We start from the raw sequence: 23,088 nt of genomic DNA on the forward strand, positions 1-23,088 counted from the left end.
GTTCGTAGAGTCTGCTGAGACCAGAAATGCTGACTTCTCCCCTCCTGATGCTGCCTGGTTTGCTGTGTTCTTCCAGCCTCCTGTTTGTCTACCTTGGATTCCAGCATCTGCAGTTTTTTTTTGTCTCTAACCTAGGTTGTCCTTTTGGCTTGACAACACATGATGTTCCTAGATTCCTCTTCTCCAGATACTTTCACTTGCTTGTAGAAGGTACAAGGTGGTTAGTTTATATTTATAAAATCTCAGACTTACAGTTAAAAGCCACAATTTATAGCAACTGATGATGGAAAAAACCAACTGCTACCTCCAGGCTTCATTTACTTTTAAATGTTGGGCAGAAACAGATCCTTTTCCCCCAGACGTCAAACAACATATTTGTTGCAGGCAGAAGGTCATTACCATTAATAACTGGTTCATAGACCTCAGGCTGATTTGCTACCAGTTGTCAACCAAAGGTCCATTTGTACACACAACTTGGTTTTGTCTCACCTGCAAACAAAGCTCCCCTCCATTGTGTGAACAGGCAGCTGTGTAAGGAGCACTTAGACTGAGTCAAGCCACTTGATTTCAAAAATCCTTCAAAAAAATCAATGGTTTTTTAAAAAGTTCTTTACTCATTTCAGTCCACAACCAAAAAGAAATAAAAAGATGTGGTCTTTCCATAACTTTGCAGTAATTCTATTGTTGAATGTTGCATAATCATTCCCATTCAAAATACAGGAAATAAAAAGATTAGGCAGGTGTTGTCAAAGCTCGGCAAGCCTGTGTTGTTTGTGTAAAGATATCGTCTGTGCAGTTCACTTTGTGTGTTTGGGCTGGAGGTTTAATCGGATTTTTATTGTTTTTTTAAAAAAAAAAGACATTTGCTCTATTTGATCCTGATTAAGAACTTATCCAAAGACCCATAATTTGCTATTATTGAATAGTAAATAGAATATTTAAGGGAAAATAAAGTATGCACAGTATATGAGGGAAAAAGGAATAGAAGGACATCGTGGTAGGGTGGAGGACATGGTCAATAAAAACAGGCAAAAACCAAAATGGCCAACTTCTCTGGTGTGTAGATTTCACTTGACTTTCTTTTACTAGAGTAAATGTTGCAGGGTTGGATAGTAATTGGGTGGCGGTATGGGACAGAGTGGGTAAACAGCAAGGAATTCCTGTTCTGTCCTCCCCAAGGCACATGCCAGGTACACCATTATAACTAAACTATGACAAGCCTCAAAAAGAGCCCTTCTCCACCAGATCTATAAAATAGCTACTTGCAAAGCTTATTTCAACAGCTATTTTATTAGTATGTCAAATCACCATAGTCCTGGAAGACTACAGAGCTGTTCTCATTATCCGGAGGGTCACTACACCCCAGGCAGAGAGGTTGAGAAGGCGGGACTTTCATGGGAACTTCAGCTGGTATAGGAATTCAACTTGTGCTGTTGGCACAGCCCTTCATCGAAGCCAGCCAGCCATCCAACCAACTGACTAAAACAATTTGGGGATTGGTTAACCATTAGTTTTAAAGGGCAAAGTTTGAATTGCTGGTATCAATTCATAATACTATCCACAAAAACAGAGTTATCCATGGGAGGTTGCAGAGCCCCGGAAGCTGCCCACAACCCAGGCTAACTCACATTGTGTGCCAAGCTCTAGATATCTTCTCCTCATGGCTTTTCTGTCCATTCACCAAATTAATGTCACCAATTCAAAATGTCACCCTATCCTGCCTTCTAGTTCCTCCCAGATGTTTTTGATCCAGAATGGATCCTCAAAACACAGGGCCTCAGTAGCTACCCAGATTTGCCCTCTCTTAGGACGATTCTGCACCAAAGAACTGTGAAACTATGAAGTGAAAATTGGTGAGTTAAATTTAAGTTGAAAGAGTACTTAGCTTAAAACATGTGCCATTGTACATGAAAATCCAGCTTGATATGTCTTATTCATACCTTTCACACTCACGATGCAAACATTGTTCAATTTTATGATTTATTTTCACATAGAGAATGAATTCCAAATACCTATCAATAAATATTGATAAATTTGCTGCAGACACACTCCAAGAGATTACCATTATATAGTCAAATGATATAGCTGCACATAAGTAGGAATCTTCACAGTCAAGCTAAGGTTGCTGGCACCCTTTGACACGTTCTTCAGAATTGGCACTTTTCCACAAATTTTAGAGTAAAATAATGTAAACAACATATTTTAAAATAATTTCAAAAGCTTGCAAAAACATTTGTTGGTTATGGAACTTGAGTCACAATGAGAAAAAAAGTGCTATGGCTGGTTGAAACATTTAGAAAAATATGTTCAATGCACATTTTCATTTTCCAGAATTAAACAGAATACTCCAGTGCAAGTGTTATTGTATTTTCATTGCCGGCATTAGGTAACAGTTAAAAATGTTTCGATCTTTCTTCAGTATTATGCACCAAAAGCATCACCATATTTTTCACTCCACTTAGTGGAGTGGCACTTAAAAATTCAGCCTAAACATTCGATTTCCAGACACTTGCCTTCACCAACTGGAATTATTATTCAGAGACTTCTAAGTTATTTAGTGCCTGAAGTAAACCAACAACACACTGTAAAATAGACAAGGTTCTGTTCAGAAATAAGACTCATGTTAACTTTGCATAACCATTTTAAACACGATTTACTAAAACAGAAATGGTAGCACAATAAAGCCTGTAATGTTGACACCTGAACCCAATTTGAGTTAAATAAAAATGCAAATGGAATTTCAAAAATAATTTGCTGTATGTTATGTTTTCACCAAAACCAAACACAGCAAGCAGACAAAAGAACAAGAGGCATGTTCTCCTGTGTGCTAGAATCAGAAGATGTGCCCATGTCAACCTTCTCTACTTCAATTCTGACAAGCAGATGTTCCAATTCGGCATGACTCATGAAGACCATATGCAGCTTTCCTAGTGGATGGTAGGATAGAGCCTGTTCCTCATGAAGACAATCGCAGCAGAGTGTTGTCGGACTCCAGGACAGTGCTGGATGTGGTTGAACCACCTTGAAACATTTACATATCTCTCTCGCTCCTCGTGGTTTAGTTCAGCCTAGAAACAGATATCAAAAATAGTTAAGAACAGCAAGTGTAGCTTAACATAGTGAAACATCTTTTGTTACAAATGGATAGATAGTCAAAATGAATATGTCTGACAATCACACAGATTTGAAACAGTCTCAAGTTTGATTCCTGCTAAATTGATTGACCATTGCTGAGGATGTAGCAAAGGGAATTAAAGTGTTCTTGTCTCTGCAGAGAATCATTACTTTTTCACTATGGGGTGAGGAGGTAGGATACTTGGACAATGATAGCTCGGATTTCAATTCCCAATTACCCTAGTGATTCCATTTAAAAACTACTTAAGAAAACACAGGATTAGATTCACCTGTGATGTATTCATGGTTAAGCTACCTGCTAATATTTACGTAGAGTACTCATGTAAGTAATAATCTTTTGGATAAAATGCAAGATTGGGCACTTTTTAAAGGAAAGATCAAAAATAGTCAGTAGGAAAATGAGATGCAAGTGTAGTAGGAGCTGGAGTGTGCTTTTTCACACAGGGGAAAGCTTTTAATTTAAAAAAAGGTATGGATGAGAATTCTGTTCTATACAGAAAGCCAAACGTAATCTCTTACACTTAAGTGTGACCAAATCGAAAGGCAACTTGTAAATACCGACCTATACATTAATAATCTACACTCCATTGCTTTCATATTCATTGTACAAATTGTAAGACAAATGCAAATTAACTACCTGTCTACAATAACAAGAGATACTTGTTCATGTTCTAAGGTGCATGGTGCAAGCACCATGCAGCTATCCAGAATATGTCACAGAGCAACAGATAGGCCACACAACAACATGAGGGATTGTGCAGTGCAATAGACAGACTTCATGGTCTAGCTGGTCATTTCTTGTCTTTAATGTTTGTATGTTTACACACAATATTAAAAGTATGAAAGTTCTAAGATCATGCTTTGGCAATGTACACTTAATTAAAAAGGAATGAAGAGAGACATGTGACCTGTTGTGGATTTTGCCACAGAGATTGGACTTTGAGAAGGGTTGATTCCGTAAGGTTGCAAGTTCTGAAAGATCTCTGAACATCTCAGATAGGAGTCAGCAAGAGTGTGACAGAGCGGGAGAGAATCAGAAGCAGGTCTCTGTACAGGATATAGGTTACAGTGTGCTTGGATTGAAGACAGCTTGTATGTGAACATTTAATTGCACCTGGATCATTTGCCTATCCTTGGCTAAAGGGGTTAATCTTAAAGTTGTTCTCACTGCAAAAGTCAGTTTTGTATCAGGAATTACCTGGGAAAAGATAAGAAGCAACCCTTGAAATGATGAATCCTATTAAGCCGTTTAAGGGACAGAGATAAATTTTCAGTAATTTTAAAAAGTTCATGGGAATCATTTTCTGAAGCTTACAGTACAAGTTGCCCATTGAAACGCTTTAGTCTATGTTGCTTTTAGCTGCAGGAAATGTTTGAAAACTTGAAATATTATCCTGTGATCCTTTCAATCACTAAAATTTGGGAATAGGAGTCTCTCGGCGGACCATAACATGATTAAAGTATGTTCAAACGTAACAGTTAAAAACAGTCACTGCAACTGTCTAGAAATAATGACACAAGTGCACAGATTTGTAAGAAGCTTACTGAATGGTCAGTTAACTGGATGGCTGGTTTGCGATGCAAGGGCTCAATTCGCATACTGATTGATGTCACCATGAAGGCCCCACCTTTCTAACCTCACCTCAGGCATGGTGACCGTTAGGTTTAACCTCGCTACCAGCTGCCCCTAATGACACAGCAATCCTATGGTCCTCTGGGACAATGGTGACTTTATGTCTTTTGTGTATGAATGGACGTATCTAACTTTAAGTACTGGACTTTCTGTAAAATCATTACTGGTAGAACTAATCCACCAAATGCTGCTCTCTGCCAAACACTGGAAAGTGTATGACACTCATTTAAAGTGGCTCCCTACTAATTCAAAGCTATGCTATTAAGGTAAAGAACCAATAAATAAAACATTGATATTGTAATTCAAGACTAAATTTGCTTTTTTAAAAATTTTCATTACTTAGCCTCTTTCTTTAATTCCTTTCCAAATATTTTACTAACCTCTCAACTGCATCACTCCACCTCCACAATTTCTCATTGCTTGGAAACATTCAGAGGTTAGCTCCAACAGACAAGTGAAAAGTCATAAAAAGTGAATGAGTGGCTGACTGAACTTCAGTCAACTAAATGTTAAAAAGACATGGGTTTATCAAGTACAGAGTTTGTGCACACTTGGACAGCTATGTAAGGGAGACTGAAGGCAACATAAGGAATAGAACGATCGGGGTAAGTTGAACAACAAGAGATAGAATTCTGAATGCACCATCTTTACGTTTTCTCAGGGCATGTTGACCAGCAACAAAATCTTTGCCCAAATCTACCCAACCTGAGCATAAAGTATTTAGGGGTCAGTGACGATGCGGAGCAAGAAATCAGTTAGTTACAAATAATGCAATTTCCTTAATGTTTGATAAATTATTGGATAGGAGAAAGTAAGGACTGCAGATGCTGGAGATCAGAGCTGGAAATGTGTTGCTGGAAAAGCTCAGCAGGTCAGGCAGCATCCAAGGAGCAGGAGAATCAACGTTTCGGGCATGAGCCCTTCATTATTGGATACTCTAGACTGCTCAGTGTTGTAGCTTGACATTTATGATTTTATGAAGCCGCCAGCATTTGAGGTGGTTAATCTGGATTTTGTCACGCAAATGGTTGCCAGCTGTGGCAGTTATGGCATGAGAACAGTGTGATCATGACTGCAATATAGTAACAACTGTGAAGTGAAATTTGGTTTATCTGTAGTATGGAGCTAAATAACAAACCACATCTGTTTCATGTACAACTCAGCTCCTGCAGAACACAGTCTCACACAACAGATATTCCCAAAATTCTGAATGCAAAGCCACTCATCATGACTGACATAATGGAATAAGTACTTTATGGCGGTTGTGAAGTGATCCAGACAGATCAAGGCCTGTCAACAGCTGTGGTATCCACAAGATGGTTCAGATTGTATTTCGCTGCAAACCCTGTTCAAAAAGTGTGAAAATGTTTTAATCTAAAATAGAAGTAGAAAACAATGGCATTACTATGCAGGGTTAATCACTATCTTTGGAGAGAGAAACAGAAAAAATGTTTCAGGTCAATGACCTTTTGGAACTAGAAAATGTTACAGACATAACAGGTTTTCAGCAAGCACAGCAGCTGGGCAAAGTGGCTGTTGGGTCTAAGAACAAATGGGAAGATCTGTACTAGGAGAGAGGGATGGAATTACAAAATAATGACAGTGCAAGACAAAGATGGTAATGAGACAAGTAAAAGAAACCAAAGATGGGTCTAGAAATGTTCATGGCCAGAGCAGAACGATTGAAAGGAGTAAAATGAACACTTCACCTGGATGCTAATAGGAAGGTAAAACTTCAAATCCTATTTGGACATGGGAACTGGGTGTTGTGGCTAGGTCAGTATTTATTGCACATCACAAATGCCCAAACAGTAGTTAAGAGTTAATCACATTACTGTCAGTCCAGAGCTATGTATAGATCAGACCAGGTAAAGACAGCATATTTCTTTTTTAAAGAACATTAGTGAAACAAATGAGTTTTTAAAACAACAGTTTTAGTAGTTTCACGGCCACCATTTAATTCCAGTAGTTTTAGTGAATTGGAATTTCACCATCTACCATAGTGAGTCTCAAATCCATGTCTCAAGAACATTAAACTGGGGCTCCAGATTACTAATTCATTACCACGCCACCACCTCTCCTAAATGTTGCACTTCATACATTTACCTGGGACGATAACATATCAAGGACAGGTGCTGGGGTGACTTAGGAGTGGATCAGGATGTTGGTAAGAAATGTAATTCAACAATGTCAAAAGGGAGGTAAGGGAAAGTGTGGTGGTGTTTGCATTAGGTTGGGAGTGGCATAAATGGGTGCCATTGATCACAGAAATTAGTAGCATGAAGGACAGTGACAAGGGGAATCCTATTATAGTCCTGGGAGACAGAAAGTGAGGACAGATCAAAAGCATCAGTGTAGCATTTCCAAATCAGGTAGAATGGAGGCAGAAATTAGAAAAGAATGGAAAAAAACTGAATCATTATGGAAAGGGGTGGGGTGAAGGTAGCAAGATTCACTGAGTTTACCTCTCCCACTGCAACTCCCAGGTCATTTCCTCTGCTACTATCACCTTCATATCCTCCCCCACTCACCCATTGTACTCTATGCTACTTTCTCCCCACCCCCACCCTCCTCTAGCTTATCTCTCCACACTTCAGGCTCACTGCCTTTATTCCTGATGAAGGGCTTTTGCCCGAAACGTCGATTTCGCTGCTTGTTGGATGCTGCCTGAACTGCTGTGCTCTTCCAGCACCACTAATCCAGTATTAATCAATAGCCTATTCCCAGAAATGGAACCAGAAAAGTCCAAGGAAGGAGATAGGACAATTGCAAATTAGCCAAGCGATGGAAAGAAAAGTAGAAATTGGAATGATAGTTAATTAAACTTTTCAGTCTGGCATAAGAGCAGGAAACAAGTATCAATAGTCAGAGCGATACAGCATTGAAAGAGACGCTTTGATCCAACTTGTCCATGCTGACAACATTCCCTAAATTAATCTAGTCCCATTTGCCAGCATTAGGCCTATGCCCTAAACCCTTCCTATTCATGTACTCATCAAGATGCCTTTTAATTATTGTAACTGTACCAACCCACCAGCACTTCTTCTAGCAGCTCATTTCATTGATGTGTCAACCTTTGCATGATAAAGTTGCCCTTTAGGCCCCTTTAAATCTTTTCTCGGTCACCTTAAACCTATGCCCTCTAGTTTTGGACTCCCCTACTCCTGGTAAAAAGGACCTCTGCTATTCATCCTATCCATGCCCTCATAATTTTATAAGCTTCTATAAGGTCACCCCTCAGCCTCAGTCTATTCAGCCTCTCCTTAATAGCTCAAACCTTCCAACCCTGGCAATGTCCTTGTAAATCTTTTCTAACCCTTTCAGGTTTCATAACATCCTTCCTATATCAGAGAGACTAGAATTGAACGCTGTATTCAAAAAGTGGACTAACCATTTCCTATACAGCTGCAACATGACCTCTCAACTCCTATACTCAATTGTTTGACCGATAAAGGCAAGCATACCAAAAGCCTTAACTATCCTGTCTATCTGCAACCGTAAATTCAAAAGAACTATGAACCTGCATTCCAAGGTCTCTGTTCAGCAACACTCCCCAGGACCTGACCATTAAATGCATAAGTCTTGCCCTAATTTGCCTTCCCAAAATGCAGCACCTCACATTTATCTAAATTAAACTCCATCTACCAATCCTCAGCCTATTGGCCCATCTGATCAAGATCTCATTGTACTCAGAAGTAACCTTCGCGATCCACTACACTTCCAATTTTGGGGTCATCTGCAAACTTATTTACTATACCTCTTCTGCTCATCCAAATTATTTATATAAATGCCGATATGTAGTGGACGTGGCACTGACCGTTGTGACACACCACTGGTCACAGGCCTCCAGTCTGCAAAATGATCCTTCACCACCAACCTCTGTCTACTTTCGAGCCAGTTCTGTATCCAAATGGTTAGTTCTTCCTGTATTCCATGTAACCTAGCCTTGCTGGCCCATTTTGCCTTTGTACAAGTGTTTATTTACTTTAGATAAACTAACAACAGTGCAAACAAAGTCTTCAATAAAATCTACTTAGACACACAATAACAAGGGTATCACACAACAAATCAAATATGTGCGTTATTTGAATTCTCACCTTCCTTTGTAGGGAAAATGCTCATGAAGGCATTTATTGCATTATATTAAAGTTTCAGCTGAATTCAAAATACCAGCACAGGAATGCATATCTCCAGAATAAGATCATAAGAAGGAACAGAAGTATCCATTTGGCTCATCCAGTCTGTTCACCATTCAATGAGAGAATAGCTGATCCTATAATCCTCAACTCCACTTTCCTGCCTTATCTACAAAACATTTGATCCCCATACTTATTTTAAAAATCTGCTAATCTCAGCCCTAAATCTGGATAGCTAAGTAGATTCAACAGGCCTCTGCAGTTTAAAAAAAATGACAACCCTCAGAAGAAATTCTCTCTCATAGGCGTTAAATAGGTGACACTTTTTCATACTGGTACGGTTATTCCCCATGAAAACTGAAAGATGTCTGATTCAAGGATGCTCACATTGAAATACTTATTCTGGAAGGCTTTTTATTTCCACTGAAAAATTCTCACTCCATCTGCTGAATTCATATTATGTAAGAGATTTTTGTAATGAAACCAAAATAAAACTAAGTGAACTTCCATGACTGGCCATGTTTGCTCCATACATTCATACAACACCTATTCAACTTGGTAAAAAGGACTCCAGAGGGAATTTCTTGGATTGTCAGAGTCCTATCTGGCAAGGTTCATGACAAGAAAATAAAATCAGCTCCACTTAACATTCTTGGCAAGCAAATCCTAGGAAATGTTATGAGGTAAAAACAATGACTGCAGATGCTAGAAACCAGATTCTGGATTAGTGGTGCTGGAAGAGCACAGTAGTTCAGGCAGCATCCAAGGAGCTTCGAAATCGAATTTTCGGGCAAAAGCCCTTTTGCCTGAAATGTCGATTTCGAAGCTCTTTGGATGCTGCCTGAACTGCTGTGTTCTTCCAGCATCACTAATCCAGAACCTGGTAAATGTTAGTCAATTCCACTGATGCACACACATTTTTGAATAAACAATTGTGTTTGTGGCTCATTAAAAAACAGAGAACCAAGTATCAAATGAATTGTTTGCTTCTATCATCCTTTTAGTGGATACACTCTAGACACAGCACGTGGTTCATTAAAAAAAAGCTATTTTTCCCATATTGCCTTTGATTCTTTCGTCAATCGTTTAGATCTACCCATTTACATTTTGATTTTTCTCATGCAGAACTGGATTAATTTATTTTTGATCCCAGAAATCCACTAAGTGTTTGATTGTTCTATATAGAAAAATCTAATCCAACTTTAGACTATTTAGAACAGCAAAGAGTTATTTCATTAATAACATTAAGGGCTGGTGATACTTTAAGCTTCAAAATAGTTGATAACTGCAGTATTTCTATGGTGGCATTTTATATGCTTTATGAAAAAAAGTCACATTTTAGTCCTAAATGCAATAAAATGCCTGCTCAATTTTAAATCAATGCTGATTTTAAGGATAACCTCTGCTTATGCATATTCATTTTAAGCACAGATTTGCACATCATGTTTTGAGGCATATATGAGGGAAATCCAAACTTCACTATCAACAAGTCTTTGATTTTGTTTTACTGTTGCTAATACAAATTATTAAATATGAGAGATTGCTGTGCAAGGTATTTTCAATATAATTTGAACATTTTCTGCTAAAAATTACTGTGGCACATTCGTAATGAACCCAAAAGACAACCAATGACAGTTTTGGTTAGATAAATTGTTCCACATTCCTCTTTCTTACACAATCTATTGTATAGTTTAACCAGAGAATATTAGCATCAGTTGTACCTATAGGAGTCTAGAAGTGGTTAAAACAGGGTGCTGTCAGCTAGTTAGTTTAACTGGAAGTGGTGAAAGAAGAAAGGAGATATAGTATAATCAGCTTTTTTTAATTTGCTAGCATACTATTTTGATTGCTATTCTGGAGATATTTTCTATAAGAATTTTAATAAAAGTCATATTTTGTGAATAAGTTAACATTATACAGCAGTTGAATAGATTCCTCAAACTAACTAAATCTCTGGGTAAGGTTAAGAGCCCAGTTTCTAAGGTTCTATAAATCACTCACCATGACAGGATGAAGACCATTGTACACCATGATATCTGCTAATGTCAAGCTGTTTCCAGCAAGGTATACTTTATCTTCAAGGTAACAATTGAGTTCCTGCAGAAACAAACCAAAAGTTGGAGGGAGACATACACATAATTGCCGAGTTAGAAGTCATTGCTTTACAAATTCAGGACATTCTTCATCACCCAAGCCAGAAATTGGTTACAGTGGATCTTTCCTGACATAATCCTGTTTAACAAAATTGAAGACCAGAATTTAAAAAAAGGTCAAAAATCAAATAAACTGGGGTTAAAAATTGCCCTGGTTGCAATATTAATGGGTCTAATAACATTAAACTTTAAATCTGCAGTACCATCAAGCTTGTGCTGGCATTGTTGCTGCTGTTTAGAATATAGCACCACAGTCCTCCCAACAGTACCATAAATCATAACATTCACATCAGTAATTCCTGGACTGGGAAAATTTTGCAAAATATAGTACTTCATATTTATTATGAGGTTTTATGTATGCAGTCAACTTAGTTGCTCAGCATTGTGATGAACATACAGAGAAATGTCCAGATGCTGAGTTATTACATTTTCTTTAAAAAATCATTTGTATTAACATCCTTGGGCAAAGTTACACAGAATATGTATTGCTAATTTTAAATTGCAACTATTAATTTAATCAGATCTCAAAATGGAGACTGTTAGAAAACAACTATCAAGATACTTGTGACTTGTTTTTAATTCAGTTGGTGCTGCTGCTAAATAATTCAGGAATGTCAAAATGGCAGGCTACAAGTGCTGGACTTTTGTGCATATAACTGTAATGGCCATCTTTCAACAATCACCCACTTTTGAAAATAACATTCAGTACAGACAGGTAGCATTTTATGTACTTTGGTGTATCACTGGTTAGTGTAAAGTCCTTTGTGGTACAAGTTCAATTGAATTAATTTGATCCTAAAATAACATGCTTAATTTATGTTCAAATTTTAAACTCCTCTCCCTTGGTGAATCTGATGAGGCGTTGGACAAAACATCTCAATTTTAAAAAAGACACCAAAGAAACATTTCAGTTACAGCCAGATCTTCAGAAATGAAATTAACCATACCTTTAAAATCATTCTTCTATCCTCTTGACTGTTACAACCGTCTATTCGAGTAATTCTATATTCGAGCCACTGCTGAACTATAGCACTCTCCTCTGCTGTGCTTCCCAAGAGTGCCTCTTTTTTAGCCACTTTTACAAGATGGGATGCAATGGTAGTCAACCCCACTAAACCAGGACCATTATTAGTCTGTAGTACAGGGACCTGCAAAGTTAGAAAGAGCAGAGTAATAAATTATCTTCCTACAATGGAATAAAAAACTAAATTTAGAAATACAAATCAAAAGAATAGCTCAGAGTGAAATAAATGACAGCATACAATGTCACAAGACAAAAAGACAAGCTGACAGAGATCAGGTGCATAAGTTAGTGAAAAATTGAACCGTTTAATAATGCATCACCTCAAATTTTACATACCATGAATAGTTCACTTGAGGAAAGAAAAATAACTGTAGATGTAAATTTGGGCTATTTAAAAAAGCAGTTCAAGTCGAAACTTCATGCCGATAAGATTTTTAATTTTGAAACCTTAGAAACGTGGTAAACAAATAAGATACCAAGAATAGCTTGATTCTTCTAATAAAATCATTATAATTATGCTTAAAGAATATCTAGTATTGTAACAGCTTCAGATTAACCAAAATTGAACACAACAATTCACTAATGAGCAAACTAGGAGCAATTCAAACGATGCATACGTTGTTTCTGTGGAAGAAATTTCACTTCAAGTCTCTTGCCTGATTTTCAGATAGTAAATTGAACAGAATACAGAATTTTAAATGTTGATGATGATGATGGAACCGTGTGCACTTGCACACTAGGGAGGAGGGAAACCAATAGATGCGCGCTTACAGGTCTTGTTCTCGAGTGGTGGAACTACAATGCAGTTGGAATGTCTACTGACACTCCAAACCACATTCAGTGTGCATGTGCAAAACATGCGCAAAACATGCATGCACGGTATCCTGTCAGTACATTTTACTTTGCTGGGGAAGTCAGAAGTGACAGGATACACAGCTGGTAATAATAATTAACAACACACAAGAAGTGATATTTTTAAGATTAGATTAGATTCCCTACAGTGTGGAAACAGGCCCTTCGGCCCAACTAGTCCACACCGACCCTCCGAAGAGTAACCCACCCAGACCCATTTCCCCTGGCTAATGCACCTAACACTATGGGCAATTTAGCATGACCAATTCACCTAACCTGCACAGCTTTGGACTGTGGGAGGAAACCGGAGCACCCGGAGGTATTGTGCAAACTCCACACAGACAGACAATCACCCAAGGCTGGAATCGAACCTGGGTCCCTGGCGCTGTGAGGCAACAGTGTTAACCACTGAGCCACTGTGCCGCCCATAAGACTGTTATTATGAGTTAATGGATAAAAACATTGGATGGTGGGGAAGTCTCTCAGATGCATATGATAACATTTTGGGGTAAATAAACAAAAGGTGATATTTCTCTATGACACGGATTCAAGTACCACCAGAACCACTGTTGGAGTATGAATTGAAATTAATAAAAAAAAAAATCGGATTTAAAAAGGTGATGTCATTTTCTTTTGGGTGAAATTCAGATTGCCTTGGCCAAAAGCTAAGCCTGAGAAAGCAAAACAAAAGCTGGCCCAGAAAGTTTGCTTCAGGGTCCTGCTGCAGTAGTAACACTCCTACATATGGGTCACAAAGTCTGGGTTCAGAGTTGTGTCATAAGTGTCTAAGCAAATTGAATAAAAGAATAATTACATTTGTCACAAATGTATAGAGAGTTTTTCTGCCACCAAAAAGTAACACTGGATTGCTGCTGATATAACTGCTTAGGAAGGATGGTCAGGCAGTGGATTCTGGCACTCAGATTACAACGTTGCACCTTCAGACCCTGCAGCAATACCTTTTATTAAGCCTCCAAGGTGGTGGATCCTGATGACCAGCATTTCGGCTAAGTGTTTTCCCAGCTGCATAGGCTTTCAAAGCCTGTACGCAGCACAAGTCAAAGTCACGAATGGCATGCTGTTGCTACTGAGTGGGGAACTCTGGCACACAGCTTACAAGAACAGTATTTCTTCTGCTGGATACATGGCCTCATACAGTACATGCACTTTCGATTTATGGAGTGGATGAGTCCTTTGACATTTTTCCAGGAACTGCCTCATCAAGGTTGAGGACATAGTCTGAGATTTCTCTCCATGAAAGTGGTGGCTGTAGTAAGGGGGCCACTGCTCAGGAGTGGATTCCTTCATCAGCAATGTGGCTAGCAGAGGACAGGGCTTGAGATGCTAGGGTGACCAGACTCAGTGATATGTTTGATGTCTAAGGAGTAGGTCGTTAAGGCATCAGTCAACATCCAGGATATATCTGGAGTCAACTAACTGTGATATTCAGTCCTGAAAATGCACAGTGGATAAGCAGTTTAGGCAGATACTGACCCCCACCTGCCCAGAACTTGACAGGACACTCTGATATGATCTCTATGGTTTGAGCTGTATTGGACAAATTCCCTCCATGCCCTTTAAACATTGTGCAGGAGTTTTCCAAGTGACATGCTTCTGTATACTTATTTTTCAAAAAGTTCATTATGGGATGTGGGTGTCAATGGCTATGCCAACATTTATTGCCCATTCGTAATTGGCCTAGGACTATAAAGAGTCACCCACATTGCTGTGGCTCTGGAGTCATACAGTCAGAGTTGTACATGGAAACAGACCCTTGAGTTCACCTCGTTCATGCCGACCAGCTATCCTAAATTAATTTAGTCCCATTTGCCCATATCCCTCTAAACCCTTCCTATTCATGTACCCATCCAAATGCCTTTCATTAATAGGATAAATAGACAAGGTCTTTTCCCTGGAGTGGGAGAGTCCAGGCATAGGTTCAGAGTGAGGGGGGAAAGATATAAGATGGGACCAATGGGGCAATTTTTTCACAGACAGTGGTGTGTGTATGGAATGAGCTGCTAGAGGAAGTGGTGGAGGCTGGTACAATGCAACATTTAAAAAGTATCTGGATGAGTATATGAATAGGAAGCATAGGGGTATATGGGCCAAATGGGACTACATTACATTAGGATATCTGGTTGGCATGGATGAGTTTGACCGGAGGGTCTCTTGCTGTGCTGAACATCTCTATGACTCTGACTCTAAGTGTTGTAATTCTACCAGCCTCCACCCTTCTACCATGCACCATCCTTTGCATGATAAAGTTGCCCCTTGGGTCCCTTTTGAACCTTTCCTCTCTCACCTTAAGCCTATGCCTTCTAGTTTGGATCCCCCCCACCCTAGGAAAAAGGATCTTGGCTATTTATCCTATCCATGCCCGTCATGACTTTATAAAATCACTCTCAGCTTCTGATGCTCCAGGGAAAATAATGCAAGCCTATTCAGCCTCTCCATATAGCTCAACCCCTCCAACCTGGCAACATTCTTCTGAGTCTTTTCTGAACCCTTTCAAGTTTCATTATTACCCTCCCATTGCAAGAAGATCAGAGTTGAATGCAGTATTCCAATAGTAGCCTAACCAAAGTCCTGTACAGCTGCAACATGACTTCAACTCCTATACTCATTTCTCTGACCAATAAAGGCAAGGATACCAAAAGCCCTCTTCACCAAGTACCTGTGACTCCACTTTCAAGGAACTATGAACATGTTTTTGTTCAGCAACATACCTCAGGACCTTATCATTAAATAGAGTCATAAAGATGTACAGCATGGAAACAGACCCTTCAGTCCAACCTGTCCATGCCGACCAGGTATCCCAACCCAATCTAGTCCCATCTGCCAGCACCCGGCCCATATCCCTCCAAACCCTTCCTATTCATATACCCATCCAAATGCCTCTTAAATGTTACAATTGTATCAGCCTCCACCACATCCTCTGGCAGCTCATTCCATACACGTACCACCCTCTGCGTGAAAAAGTTTCCCCTTAGGTCTCTTTTATATCTTTCCCCTCTCATCCTGGGACTCCCCGACCCCAGGGAAAAGACTTTGCCTATTTATCCTATCCATGCCCCTCATAACTTTGTAATTTGGAGATGCCGGTGTTGGACTGGGGTGTACAAAGTTAAAAATCACACAACACCAGGTTATAGTCCAACAGGTTTAATTGGAAGCACACTAGCTTTCGGAGCAACGCTCCGTCATCAGGTGATTGTCACCTGATGAAGGAGCGTCCTTCCGAAAGCTAGTGTGCTTCCAATTAAAACTGTTGGACTATAACCTGGCGTTGTGTGATTTTTAACATAATTTAGTAAACTTCTATAAGGTCACCCCTCAGCCTCCGACGCTCCAGGGAAAATAGCCCCAGCTTGTTCAGCCTCTCCCTGTAGCTCAGATCCTCCAACCCTGGCAAAATCCTTGTAAATCTTTTCTGAACCCTTTCAAGTTTCACAACATCTTTCCGATAGGAAGCAGACCAGAATTGCACGCAATATTCCAACAGTGGCCTAACCAATGTCCTGTACAGCCGCAACATGACCTCCCAACTCCTGTACTCAATACTCTAACCAATAAAGGAAAGCATACCATACGCCTTCTTCACTATCCTATCTACCTGCGACTCCATTTTCAAGGAGCTATAAACCTGCACTCCAAGGTCTCTTTGTTCAGCAACACTCCCTAGGACCTTACCATTAAGTGTATAAGTCCTGCTAAGATTTGCTTTCCCAAAATACAGCACCTTGCATTTAGCTGAATTAAACTCCATCTGCCACTTCTCAGCCCACTGGCCCATCTGGTCAAGATCCTGTTGTAATCTGAGGTAACCCTCTTCACTGTCCACTACACCCCTAATTTTGGTGCCATCTGCAAACTTACTAACTGTACCTCTTATGCTTGCATCCAAATCATTTATGTAAATGACAAAAAGTGGAGGGCCCAGCACCGATCTTTGTGGCACTCCACTGGTTACAGGCCTCCAGTCTGAAAAACGGATAAATCCTGCCCTGATTTGCCTTTCCAAAACACAACACCTCACATTTGTCTAAATTAAACTCCATCTGCCACTCCCTGGCACACTGATCAGAGGTGTCAAGGTCCCATTGTACTCAGGTAACCTTCACTGTCCACTACACTTCCAATTTTGGTGTCATCTGCAAACTTACTAATCACACCTTCTATTTTCACATCCAAATCATTTATATAAATTACGAAAAGGAGTGGACCCAGCAACGATTCTTGTGGCACACCACTGGTCACAGGCCTCCAGTCTGATAAGCAACCCTCCAACATCCTCTAGCTTGAATGTAGAAGACAGTTCTGTATCCAAATGACTAGTTCTCCTTGTAGTTCACGTGATCTAACCTTGCTAATCAGTCTACCATGAGGAATCTTGTTGAAAGCCTTGCTGAAGCCCACATAGGTCATGTCCACCGTTCTTTAAAAAAAACTCAAATCAAGTTTGTGAGACATTATTTCCCATGCACAATCTATCCCTAATCAGTCCTTGTTTTTCCAAAAGCATGTAAATCCTGTCCCTCAGGATTCGCTCCAACATCCTACCCACCACCGATGTGAGGGTCACTGGTCTATAGTTGCCTGGCTTTTCCTTACCACCTTTCTTAAATAGTGGTACCACGTTAGCCAACCTCCAGTCATCAAGAACCTCCCCTGTGGCTATCGATGATACAAATATCTCAGCAAGCGGCCAAGCAATCATTTCTTGAATTTCCCATAAAGTCCTAGGATACACCCGATTAGCTTTTGGGGATTTATCCATCTTTGAGTTTTAAAATGTCCAGCACCTCTGTAATAGCAGCATTTTTTAAGATGTCACTATTCATTTTCAATTTCTCTAACTTCCATATCCTTCTCCACGGTAAACACAGATACAAAATACTTGTTTAGTATCTTCCCCAGCTCCCGTGACCTTACTGCTCTTTAAGGGGCCCTATTCTCTCCCTTTTGTATTTATAGAATCCCTCTGGATTCTCCTTCACCCTATTTGCCAAAAGATGTCTCTTGTCCTGTTTTTGTCCTCTGATTTCCTCTAAAGCATACTCTACAGCCTTTATACTCTAAAAGATTCACTTGATCTTTGCTGTCTATACCCACCATATACTTCCTTATTCTTGACCAAAACTTCAATTTCTTTAGTCATCCAGCATTCCCTGCACCTACCAGCTTTGCCGTTCACCGTATTGGAAAGATACTGTCTCTGGACTCATTACCTCATTTTTGAAGGTTTTCCATTTTCCAGTGAACATGTGCCTCCAATCAACTTTTGAAAGTTCATGCCTAATACCATTAAAATTGGCCTTTCTCCAATTTAGAACTTCAACTTTTAGATCTGATCTATCCTTTTCCATCACTATTTTGAAACAATAGAATTATAGTCTATGGCTCCAAAGTGCTCCCCCACTGACAGCTCAGTCACCTGGCCTGCCTTATTTCCCAATAGTAGGTCAAGTTTTGCACCTTCTCTAGTTGGTTCACCCACATACTGAATTAAATTCCTCTCCATCCAAGCCCTTGATACAATGGCAGTTCCAGTCTTTGGATAGTTAAAAATCCCTTACCATTACCACGCTATTATTCTTCTTACAGATAACAGAGATCTCAGAGTCCTTATAGAGTAGAAACAGGCCCTTTCATCCAACAAGTCCACACCATCCCTCTGAACTGCAACCCACCCAGACCTATTCCCCTATATTTTACTCCTGACTAATGCATCTAACCTACATATCCGTGATTACTATAGGCAATTTATTGTGGCCAATTCACCTAACCTGCACATCGTTGGATTGTAAAAGGAAACCCATGCAGACACGGGGAGAATGTGCAGACTCCACACAGACAGTCATCCAAGGCTGGAATTGGAGCCGGGTGCCTGACACTGTGAGCGAGCGCGAGAGTCAAGAAAAGGAGCTCCAGTACAATCCCAGTAAAATGATCATTCCTTTCTTAGTTCTCAGTTCCACCCAAATAAGTTGCCTGGGCATACTCCCAGGATCATCCTCCTTAAGTACAACCATAATGTTATCAAGTAATCAAAAACGCTACTCCACCTCCTCTTTTGTCCCATTTTCTATCCTTCCTAAAGGATTCTTTCCTTGGAACATTAAGCTGCCAGGCCTGTCCATCCCTGAGATAGCAATCACAGAGACTATGATATCCCAGTTCCAATGTTCCCAACCATGCCTTCAGTACATCTGCCTCCCCTGTGAGGCCTCTTGCATTGAAATAAATGCAGTTTCGTTTATCATCCCTACCTTATTCTCTGCTTTGTTCCTGCCTCCTCTGTTTAACTTGCTCCTTTTCCCACCTACATAAATCAGAAAAGAGATCTGTCTAAGACTATCTCCTTGGGTCCCAAACCCCATCCCTTTACTAATTTCGAGCAGCTCTAGCAAATCTCCCCACCAGGATATTAGTCCTCTAATTCAGGAGCAATTCATCTATATACAGGTCACTTGTACTCCAGAAGAGATCTTAATGATAAAAAAAAGTGAATCCTTCTCCACTGCACCAGCTCCTCAGCCACGTATTAATCTGCTCTATCCTCCTACTCCTACCCTCACTAGGTAGGCACACTGGGAGTAATCCATATATTCCTAGCCTCGAGGACCTATGTTTTGAATTCTTGCCTAACTTCCTATATTCTCTCCTCAAAATCTCGTCCTTTTCTCTTCCTATGTCATCAGTTCCAACATGCGCAACTCATGCTGGTCCCTCTTCACTTTGAGAACATTCTGCACCCTTGAGACATCCTTCATCTTGGCACCGTGAAGGCAACACACCATTCTGATTTCTCACTGTCAGCTGCAGAAACCTCTGTCTGTGCCCCTGAATAGAGACAGTCTCCTATCACATTTGATCGTTTGGAACCTGACGTATCCCTTGTTACGTTAGCCAGTTTTCTGGTACTGAGACTGGCTCTATCAATGCTATATTCCCTAGAGTCCCACACCCCCTACATTTTCCAAAACAGCATACTCATTTGAAATGGGGATAGTCACAGGAGATCTGTGCACTACCTGCGCACTCTCCTACCTGTCCTGGAGGTAACCCATCTATCTGACTGTGTTTGCATTTTTTCTACTTTCCTGCAAGGTATCCATCACACATCCTAGCTCCTGTAAATTCCTCATCACCTGTAACTGTTGCTCCAACCAATCCAATCAGATTCACAACCATACATCCTACAGTCGTAACATGAAAACTCTCCATAATCTCCTGCATCTGACAGAGAGAGTGCATCACTCTACTAAAGGCCATCTTTGCACAAAAAACACCCAGAAAATAGCACCGTCTTGACTGCTCTAAACATAAAACATAGGAACAATATTATATTTTTGAAGTTTAATCAAGAGATAAAGCATAATATAAAAAACCCACTTTACTCACTATTGTAGATTTACAAAAAAAAAGTTACATTTTAAAACTAGCCACGTAGCTGTCCCCCCTTTTGTGAACTCCCGCAATCAGCGGTGAATTTCATGATTTGTTTATTTTTCTTAGAATAAACTGATGTCCAGAGATACGTGAAACAGCAGAGGCAGTTAGCAGTAAAGGTTCACTGCCTGGTCAGACAGCTGTGCAGGTTTACTGCGGTTTCATCTCCCTGCTTTCTCTTTGTTCCCCTTTTTAAAAGGGCCTTTTTTTGGATTATTTACTTTTCACTTTCCAAAACAATGCATAAAACCGTAACTACTCTTCCTAGAATGGGGAAATCAGCTCTCCTGTTCCTTGGATGCTGCCTGACCTGCTGCGCTTTTCCAGCAACACATTTTCAGCTCTGATCTCCAGCATCTGCAGTCCTCACTTTCTCCTCCATAATGAGAACAAATCTAGCAACTCAAAATTAAGCAATCATAAAGCTTAAACTATCAACATCAGAACCGCTTTCAACTGTAAATCTGTAACCTCATGGTGTGGCATATCCCCAATACTTTTCCCACCAACATTGAAGTTTATATTTGGTCAATGAAGAGCACAGAGGGCCTGTCAGAAGCAGGACCAGGCATTGTTAAAATGAGGTGACATCATGGTGAAGGGACAACACAAGAATACGTGCATGCCAGACAGGGCTAAATGATACTATGACTAAGAGATCAGATCCAAAAACTGCAGTTTTGCTGCATCCAGTGATAAATAGGTTGTGTAATTAGCTTGTTTACTTTTGATCCACTAAAGTCATATTATTGGTAAATTGCTAAGTTTTTGTTTAAGCTACAAACTTATGTCAAGAATTAATTATTTGCACAATCTGGGATCAGTTCTTCAATTAAAGTCTGGTTAGGAATCAGTGGAGTTAATTTTACTGTGCTTCAAATCAGAGGCAGAAAAGCTGATTTGGTTCAGCTATCTGTATCCATGTCATAACACAAGTATCATTTAATAATCATCTCCAAGAAGAGAGAATCTAACCAATGCCCCTTGACATTCAAAGGCATTATCATTTCTGAATTCGCCACCATTAACATACTAGATCTTATTATTCACGAGAAAGTGAACTAGACCAATATTATGGCTACAAGAACAGATCAGGAATTAGGAAATCCGAGAACAGTAATTCAAGTCACAAGTAAAACTAATACAGTAATCTAGTGGTTATAATTATTTCAGTCCAGGTCACTGGATTACTGGCAAAGATCTAGAGTCATAGATATGTACAGCACAGAAACAGACTTGTTAGTCCAACACATCCATGTCAACCAGATATCCTAAATTAATCTAGCCCTATTTGCCTGCATTTGGCCCATATATCCCTGACCCCTTCCTACTCATAAACCCATCCAGATGCATTTTAAATGCTATAATTGTACCAGCCCGCACCACTTCCTCTGATAGCTCATTCCATACACACACCACTGTTTGCATGAAAAGCTGTCCTATAGGTCGCTTTTAAATCTTCCCCCTTTCACCCAAAACCTATGCCCTCTAGTTCTGGACTCCCTCATCCCAGGGAAAAGACTTTGTCTATTTATCCTTTCCATGCTCCTCATGATTTTATAAACCAAATCAGCCCCAGCCTTTTCAGCCTCTCCTTAGAACTCAAACCCTCCAACCCTGGCAACATCCTTTTAAATCTTTTCTGAACCATTTCAAGTCACGCAACATACATCCAATAGAAAGACCAGAATTGCACACAATATTCCAAAAGCAGCCAAACCGATGTCCTGTAGCGGTAGGAGTTCAAATCCCACTTCAGCAGCTGGAAAAGTTACATTCAAATGATTAAATAAATCATAATTTGGGAAAAGTTAGCATCAATAGTAATGACAATAAATTTTCCACTTTGTCACAAACGCCACATATTAGACTAATGCAATTCCAAATTGGTCTTCCTTACTCAGCCTGTGAGTCATAGACCCACAGCAAAGAAGTTAGCTCACAATTTGCCTCTGAATTGTCCTAACAGGGCATTTTGTTTGTAAACCTTAAAAAGGCTGCACTCAGCAATATGTGTAGCAATGACAGAGGTTCATCAGGCACGAGTATTGGTGCCAATAATCTCGGCATGTTCTAGGCCAAAGTGAAGATCACGAATACCAAGGGAGATAGATAATAACTCTGAAACCCATCATTCAGAAGTGTTTCACAAGGAGATAACACATTGCGTCAGAGGGACATGTATTTGGACTGCACGTTGTTACTGACAGACGGGATCTCCTGAGGCAGTCACCATGACCATCAGATACCGAGATGGTGATGGGGTGGGGAATGGGGGGGGGAAGGGGGGGAAGGGATCCCGAATTTAAACCGCCTTTCCTCTCCCCTCCCGACCTCGCCCCCCAGCACAGCGGGCTCGTCGCTCACCGAACTACCGCTCTTGCTTTGCGCCAGTTTGCTGCGTGTCCGAAATCCCAACGTCTTCTCGAGTGACTCGAGCTCCACTATCGGGGACGCCATGTTTCTGACGCTGCTTCCTTGGCCCCGCTCCCCCAGCCCCCAGCGTGCTTACAGCGCCACCCGCGGTCACAAGGAGCACCCGCACTCAAGCGGTTCAGGTAAAAACAATGACTGTAAGAGGCTGGAGACCAGATTCTGGATTAGTGGTGCTGCAAGAGCACAGCAGTTCAGGCAACATCTGAGGAGCAGTAAAATCGACGTTTCGGGAAAAAACCCTTCATTAGGAATACAGGCAGAGAG

General features: G+C 40.2%; 1 protein-coding gene across 1 annotated transcript; it reads right to left on the bottom strand.

Annotated features, from left to right (window-relative positions):
* Positions 1–1,961: 1,961 nt before the first annotated feature.
* Positions 1,962–22,876, bottom strand: eef1e1 (eukaryotic translation elongation factor 1 epsilon 1). Its single transcript, XM_072570817.1, has 4 exons — positions 22,756–22,876; positions 12,005–12,205; positions 10,906–11,001; positions 1,962–3,068 (listed from the first exon to the last, which is right to left on the bottom strand). Exons 1-4 carry the CDS (start codon positions 22,846–22,848, stop codon positions 2,928–2,930), a joined length of 531 nt encoding a protein of 176 aa, XP_072426918.1. The 5' UTR covers positions 22,849–22,876; the 3' UTR covers positions 1,962–2,927.
* Between the last annotated feature and the right edge of the window lie 212 nt (positions 22,877–23,088).

This window comes from Chiloscyllium punctatum, chromosome 5 (genome assembly GCF_047496795.1).
Source record: "Chiloscyllium punctatum isolate Juve2018m chromosome 5, sChiPun1.3, whole genome shotgun sequence".
In the NCBI taxonomy this organism is placed as follows: domain Eukaryota; kingdom Metazoa; phylum Chordata; class Chondrichthyes; order Orectolobiformes; family Hemiscylliidae; genus Chiloscyllium; species Chiloscyllium punctatum.

Bases quoted from the DNA above. Each gene is read 5' to 3' on its own strand.
- eef1e1 (XM_072570817.1), bottom strand. From the start codon at position 22,848: ATGGCGTCCCCGATAGTGGAGCTCGAGTCACTCGAGAAGACGTTGGGA. The intron at 12,206-22,755 runs GTGAGCGACGAG...CTAACTTTGCAG, and splicing joins AAAGCAAGAGCGGTAGTTCG to GTCCCTGTACTACAGACTAA. The intron at 3,069-10,905 runs GTGAGTGATTTA...ATCTGTTTCTAG, and splicing joins ATGGTCTTCATCCTGTCATG to GCTGAACTAAACCACGAGGA.